The 7,465-nt window shown below is 36.4% G+C and overlaps 1 protein-coding gene across 1 annotated transcript in view; it reads right to left on the bottom strand.

Moving 5' to 3' along the window:
* The window catches only part of LOC108578495 (receptor-type tyrosine-protein phosphatase kappa), a 258,286-nt gene that overhangs the window by 62,875 nt on the left and 187,946 nt on the right, over window positions 1-7,465 (bottom strand). Inside the window, exon 3 of the mRNA XM_017941843.1 lies at window positions 6,154-6,278. Coding sequence (XP_017797332.1) covers window positions 6,154-6,278 — 125 coding nt within the window. The remainder of the gene's footprint in view (window positions 1-6,153; window positions 6,279-7,465) is intronic.

Genomic DNA, 7,465 nt, shown 5'->3' with positions numbered 1-7,465 from the left:
CTAATATGTTTATATGACCTTTTTCATCGTTAGGAACAGTAGAATACGGTACCAAAGTTGGGCCACCTATTTCCTTGTCACCCTGTATAAGGGTACAATTACAAGCAGAGATCATACTGGGCGTTAATCGTCATCACAATAAATAAATAATAAAAAAATGAATAAAATAAAATATGCATTTTATTTTCAATATTATTAAAAAAGTGATAACAGTGAAAATTAAAGTTTTTCTAAATTTCCAGTTATCGAAAACGCGAATTTTTCGCAAAATTCGTTGTCTCTTAATGTCTTTTAGTACTTCCTGACGGATTCCATTAGGACATTAAATCCCTAAAACTTTTGGCCAGCATCTTTCATTTTTGAACCACTGTGCGCCGGTATAGACCGGTAAATATCACGGCGAACCACTTTTCCGACGGTCGAATTAACTGGATTCAATTTTGGTCAGCGGCTGGAAACGATAATTCGCGGCGATTGGCAGAGCTTCCTTATCAGCACGGCTCGAGGAGAATTATCGAGATGGCGACGGGTAAAAACTCGTTTGGATCGGTCTCGTCTCCTCGATCATGGAGAATTTATGGTCTCGTTTAACTCGCGTGTACGATACCCCGTCGATTGCATCCTCCCCTCTCCCCGATGCTGATCGAGAAGCCGTAATTGGCTCGACGTTTATCGGCCTTTTGTGCTCTTTCGCACGCGCGCTCGTCGAACGCGATTCGAGAGGCGGAAAGGTGACTATTCGATACACAGAGCTATGTACAGAGTTTGCTTTCGAGTCTGTCCAGCATTTTTTTTGATCGCTCGTGTGAACGATCGTCTCGAAATTGCGGGTGTTTGTTTAGCAGCGATTTTTCGGCTGCTCTTTCCTCTGATAGATTTCGAATCACGTTGCTTTTTTTTAACTATCTGTTATACGCGTACTTACACATTTGCATTTTCACACTTTGCAAAATTTAACTGTTTCTTTCTTTTCTTATTTTTCTTCTCTGTTTAATTTTTTTTTCTATATTTTAATAAACAATTTATTTTATTACTTTACCTATCATCGAACGTGTTTTTAAGCATACAGGATGGACAACGTAACTTGATCATTTAACACTAGAACTGCCGGCCGGGTCAAAATGACCCATTAGCAACTTTCCAAAACCAGTGAATGTTCGATACACAGCAAGTATTACCATTTGTAACTTCTCGACTTTGTTTTCTGCACGTATGCTTCTATTTGTGTTGTATTCCGCGGCTCGTGATTCCTTGCGTTGGTTTATTATATTCAATAGGTACGCGGTAGGAGAGCCTGACGGGAACTGGGGCGAAATAAGGGAGCTATTCTGCGCGTAGTACTATTCGACTTTATTAGACAGTTCGGTGACGTTCGGTGCGTGAAGATATAGGTTCTAGATATATTCGGTAAGTACGAGAGTAGGGGTTGGTCTCAGAGGTCAATGTAGGGAGAGGCGGTGAGGTCTAGGTTCAGCGATGAGTAAAAGTAAAGGATGATGTGGAGGTCTAGGTTTCGGGGTGACTAACGTTAGGATGATGCGGATTTGTTTACAGTTAAGGAAAGGAGGCAGGATGACTAAAAACTAATGAAAGATAAGAGAGAGGTATACGACATTTGTACCGATCTAATCTAATTGTTCATTCACGTTTCAGTTACATAAAAATTCACTTTTGGAAAGTCGCTAATAGGTCATTTTGACCCGGTTGGTAGTCCTAGTGTTAATTATTTCCGTTACTACTGGGTTAATACAAATGATCTTTTTCTGGATACCTTGGTTTAACAAGTATCATTGTTACTAACAACACTGATAACTGATTTTCTACCGTATCATTAATAACGAATGATATTTCTATCTCGTAGAATATTACCAGAACTTTTTTCTTTATAATATTGTTAGATGAAGGATGGGAAACGTAACTTAATTACCTTAATTAATTCCACTACAGCTGAACCAATAGAAATTTATTTTTCTGCAAATATGTACCTTGGTTTAGAAGGGTGATTGTAGCAACTCTTTTCTAGATCATTTTTTTTCAAAGTTATCAAGATCACCTTTAGTTTTTTAAATGGAACTCTACAATATTTTGCACCTTTGGCCAACATAGTCTTTGTCATTAGGACAGGAGAAATAGTAAATGTAAAATATTCAAAACACTAGATACACCACTACTCTTTGCAATTTCTCAGAAACTGATGTAAAGATCATTGATTCAGTTGAACCACTAGTTTTGACTTTTGAATGATTTCATTTCTATCCATTTAAACATCCCGTTTCCCAAAGTGTTTTAACTATCTACATGTTGAAACTGTTAGATTTATCAGTCAGTTAGATACAACAAAAATTAATCTAACGCCTTACTAAGAAGTATATATTACTTTTGTATACGTTCGAAGAAATCCGTTTAGCCTTACCACCTCTGTTTAGTAAAGATCTAAATGTTTATACGTGACAAAAGGCCCTTCGGTCCCAAGCCGGGTCGTAGACAATATTAGGGCGTTGAGTAGGAGCATTCTCAGTCAGTAGACAGTGTTACGCGGCACATACCTGCACTACCCCAAGGGGAAAGAGCCCTCCATAAACCGGGTCAGGATTTCTAAATTTTGCATCGTTCGAATATTTCTCCAAATCCTGACCCGTCGGTAGAGACAATAACTTTATGAAGCCATTGATTCTCCATCGCATTCCTTATAAGTCCCTGTTTTTTCACCGATGACCGAGGTTTAGAATTTTTACTTTGTTTCTTTCATGTATTGTTCACCTCAGAGTGCTTCATAAGTTTATTGCCTGTACCGTTCCGGGTTTCGAGGCAAGCGGATTTTCGCGACGGTCACCCAGGGAGCACGTGTTCTACCTGAGAGTGACTGTTCGCTTGGGGGTGGTTATTTTGTTTCTCCTTCCGCATTTTTTCTAACCTATCAGTTAAAATATCAACCACCACCCTCGCTACTTCCGACTAATGACATTAACCAATCCGCATGTCTCAAAAACCTAAGACACGCCTTATCCGAGGTAAGGTGAAGGAAAACCGACGGACATAGAATCAGTATAAAAACAAACTCCTCTCACTACACTGAAGAAAAAAAAAAAACACGAGTTCACACAGACTTCCTAGACACTGACATTGATAAAGATTCCCAGTTCGTAGGCAATATTAGGGCGTTGCGTAGGAGCATTCTCAGTCCGTAGACAGTGCTCTTACCATCAAGTAGAAAAGCGAACCTTCCTTGTGTCTAATAAAAGTTTATAGTTTAAAATAAGGATTATTAATTATTTAACAACCAATAACTCCCATAATCCAATAGAAACATGTGACGCGATGGATGATATTTGGATGAAAAAATTTGTTAGTTCTTTGAATAGGATCATATTCTCCTACATTTTTTCGCATTATCAAAAGAAACTGAGATATATCAGTTACTCAACTTAGAAAAGAAAGACCTTGTACAGTGATATATGTACTGTATCATAAACTATTTGAAAAACAAATTTAGATCGGTGTCATCATAGATTTTAACGTTATCCAGTAAACATCTCGCATGACTTGCGGGATTGCTGTCACCTATTTTGCATATTCTACAAGAAAATCTATTGCAGACGGCTTACATACATAATTGATTCTGTTTCTCCGCGAGTCCAAATTGGTCTAGAAAAACGGTACGTGTCTAATTAAGACCGAGAGTTTGGCAAGTTCTGGACAGGATGCGGGTAGAAGTTGCGGTTGATTCTAGGAATCTTCGTCTCCTTCCCTTTGGGAAATAATCCTTCGAACGATCAATTTCCCTTTCGTCGATAGTGTCTACAGTTGAGTAGGTGATTATGAAATTGGCCTAAGTGAAAAATGTGAAGCTATTTTTGCAAAATTGACGGAAATTGAACCATTAAACCGTTATTGGATGTATTTTTTAATACCAAGGAAGAAATCTAAACATCTCGAAACGTAAAATATACGACTTAGGTTATTTTCACGATCACCGGCACAATTGGCAAATAACGTGAAAACTTGTGAATTTATATTTTTTAATACTTGCTACACAAGCATACATTTTTATGCGAATAATATTATCGAGGAAGTCAATTTCATTTTACTAATAAACATACATCTGAATGTTAAAAAGGATTGAAGAAAAGTTGGGAAGAGCAAAGACTTGAAAAAGGAGATGATATTTATGTTACAGAAATTTTGATGCTGCAACTTTACTCCGTGCTAACTTCATAAAGAAGATATCAACAGTAATAGTAACAAGTTTCTTAATTATTAAAAGCGATCTTTATTACGATGTGTAATTACGAAAAATCCCATTTTCCTAATGGTCTTAAGGATGAAATTATGACACACCAATTACCATTGAGTAGGAGACTTTGAATTTCTGAAATAGTAATTAACCCTTTGCAAACGAGCGACGGGACATTTCCAACGTTAAAACTCTACCCTTTTGAGTAATGGTGAGATATTCTCGAACTGTAATTTTATCACTGAATGGACTTTCTGAACAAGTTACAATTACAGAGAATACTATTTACAGTTCATCTTTTAAGTAGTATTTGAATACTTTGGAAATTTGATTTAATAGCGAAGGCATTGTGCGATGGGGAAGAAACTTGAATGGAATATTGGTGGCTTGAAAGAAGTTTTCAGGTATTCCTTTGGTGTACGTAATGGAATTGATCTTCAGTTTGAGAATTTGTATATTGAGAATTTTTGATACTTTGAAAGTTTAGTTTGATACTTTATAGCGAAGGTGTCGTTAAACGAGAAGAAAATAGAATAGAATACTCGTGGGTGGAAGGAAACTAATAATACTATTTACTCTTCACCTTTTAAAATTTCTAAAATCGTCGACCAATACTTCAAAGTTCCTTTCACATTCTACAATGCTTTCTTCATAAATCATTAAACTAAACTTTCAAAGTACCAAAATTTTCAATTCTTAAGGGGGTATTCTAGTCTAGAGTGTCATTTTTTAGTCCTTCTTAGGGATTTTTTTTGTAAGGAAAGTATAAGTTTCTCAGTATCGGCATTTTGCATACATATTTGTTCATGTCTTAAGAAAGTTCACAATTATTTTCAAGTGAAAATAATCAAAACTGTCTGAATTATATATCATTCAGTGCGGTCCCTTAAAAAAAAAGTGTCCTACTGGCTGACACGATTCCGCCCATTCTGTTTATCCAAAATGAAAAAACCAAAAGGATTCTTGATTAGTACGAATGTGATTATGGTGTGAACCAGAATGAAAAAAAAATAGTGAAAATTTACAAAATGGCGGCACTTTGAATTTTGTGTATCGATTTTGTCGATTCTTTTTCGTCTGTCAGAGGTTCTACAAATCAGAAAAATATGTATTTTGGCATAATTCTGGTTCAAACGATAACGACACATCCACTGAAGGTGCATGTAAAATTTCGAGTCAATCGGACAACTAGAACATGAGATATCATGTCAGCCATTTAGAAAAACATGGTTTCGAGAAAAATGCGTTTAAAGTTTCTCATACCAGTTACACGAGAATGGTATATGTAGATACTTATGACTACGGGCTACATGTCGCCTTCTTTAACCATCTATAACTTCCTCAATTTTACGAATTCGGAAAAATCCTTCGACAGTTATACCTCTGCAAATGTCTACTTTCAGAAAATGTAAAAGAAATCGATATTTTTGAAAAGTCTAGACTAGAATACCCCCTTAAACTTCCTCCAATACTTCGTTCAAATCTCTTTCACATTTTATAACACCTTCGTCATAAAGCACTAAATTAAACTTTCAAAGTACCAAAATTTTCAACTCTTAAAGTCACAAACTGAAGACCAATTTCATTATGTATACCAAAAAATACAGCAAAGTTATTTGCAATCCACCGATATTCCATTAAAGATTCCTCCACATCTCACAATGCCTTTACCATTAAAGTAAATCTCCAGCGTACCAAAATTCTCAGACTGCACTTTTATTCTGTACTCTAAAGAAACCCCAAAACTTCCTCTTCAAAAAAGTCACACGAGAATCCTTTTAAGCTGCCCCGGATTCCACGATCCGAGCAACAAGGTCCGAGCGGTAAGTTGAAGTTATTATTGAAAGCGAGGAACAAGCCCCGAAAACGTCGAATCAACGTGCAGCAATGGGTGGAAAAGAAGGATTTATTGTCCTCACCTGAAACTCCACGCGGTACAGAACAGGAAACTTTCGACGCAGCTCGCAAAGCTTCGGGAATTGCGGAAGTTCTGTCGGTGCTGATGGCAGAGTGGTGCTCATGCTACCACCGAGTTCTTCTGAGGCTGTGGACAAAAAAAGAATTAATGTTGCGAGCTGTTCATTCTGTCTTGTGTATGAGTGTTGTGAATTTCCCCGCTGAAGAAGTTGTTCGAACTGTGATTCTCGATAATGGAACAGATAGATACGTGTTAACTTTACCGTAACTATTAGGTTATTGCTTATGAAATGGTCGTATTAAATCTAGAAGTTAACCAAACCAAAATAAAGCTTGAAGTTAACAAAAACCATCTGTCATTTAATAGTGAAATAATTAACGAACTACCAGGATCGGTGGTTCAATTGTTTTACTATTAAACGGCAGATTGTGTACAACATGAATCGTGATCAAATTTCACTGACCATTTTTATACCCAAAATTTAATAACGAAACTGAAGTAAGAAACGTTTTTAAAATCCCTCCTTGCACCTAGAAATAAAGAGGTTTCTTTTAATAAAGGCATAAATAACCTTGTTTTCCAATGGTGAAAGCGTATCAAAACCAGTGGATCATGCTCTGATTAGTAAATATTATTATACAGACGTGGAAAGTTTCATTGGTATCTTGGTCACTTCATCTACAACAACCTAATAGGTCGCTATTTCAATTTTTCGTTCAAAGTGCAATAAAAAATCGCACATCAACTTTTATAGGATTGCTGTAAAGTAGAGACTTCAGTGTTTAAATTCATGGTGATTCAAGTCGCGAACAAAATTTGTTAACTTCGTATAGTCGTTTGAATTTGTAAAATTTTCGAGAAAAAGGACTGTAGTATCGTAGTTTTAAGAAAACGGAGTGAGTGCCATAAAAGAAAAAGAGAGCTGGAAGGGGCGAAAGACTCAATGGGAAAATCTCTCGGCGACGAGGGGTCCACCGAGGGACTGGCTGTAAGTGTGGCGAGCGAAGGATGAGTGGAGAGAGTGGTGTGATAAGCCAAGAAGCGTGGGCAGAATTGCGAGAGAGTTCTTATACTATCATTGTTACATATATTATTTTTATTTGCAATACTTAATTTAATAAATCAACCTATTTTATTTTCAATTCCACAGAACTATCTTTATTTTTCTATTAAAGACGTCTTTGCCCTTCAAACTGACTCCAGGCGAATTATTTTACGATTTTTCTTCAGGAAGTTAAGCTAATCTTGACTTCAGAATAATTTTCAGGGTGTTATTTTATTTATATAGTTTTTGGATTAATTGTGAACAGTTA

Source organism: Habropoda laboriosa, unplaced genomic scaffold (genome assembly GCF_001263275.1).
Source record: "Habropoda laboriosa isolate 0110345459 unplaced genomic scaffold, ASM126327v1 scaffold38, whole genome shotgun sequence".
Lineage (NCBI taxonomy): Eukaryota > Metazoa > Arthropoda > Insecta > Hymenoptera > Apidae > Habropoda > Habropoda laboriosa.
Note: the sequence above shows the minus strand (reverse complement) of the source record. Positions and strands in the feature narration are given on the sequence as shown.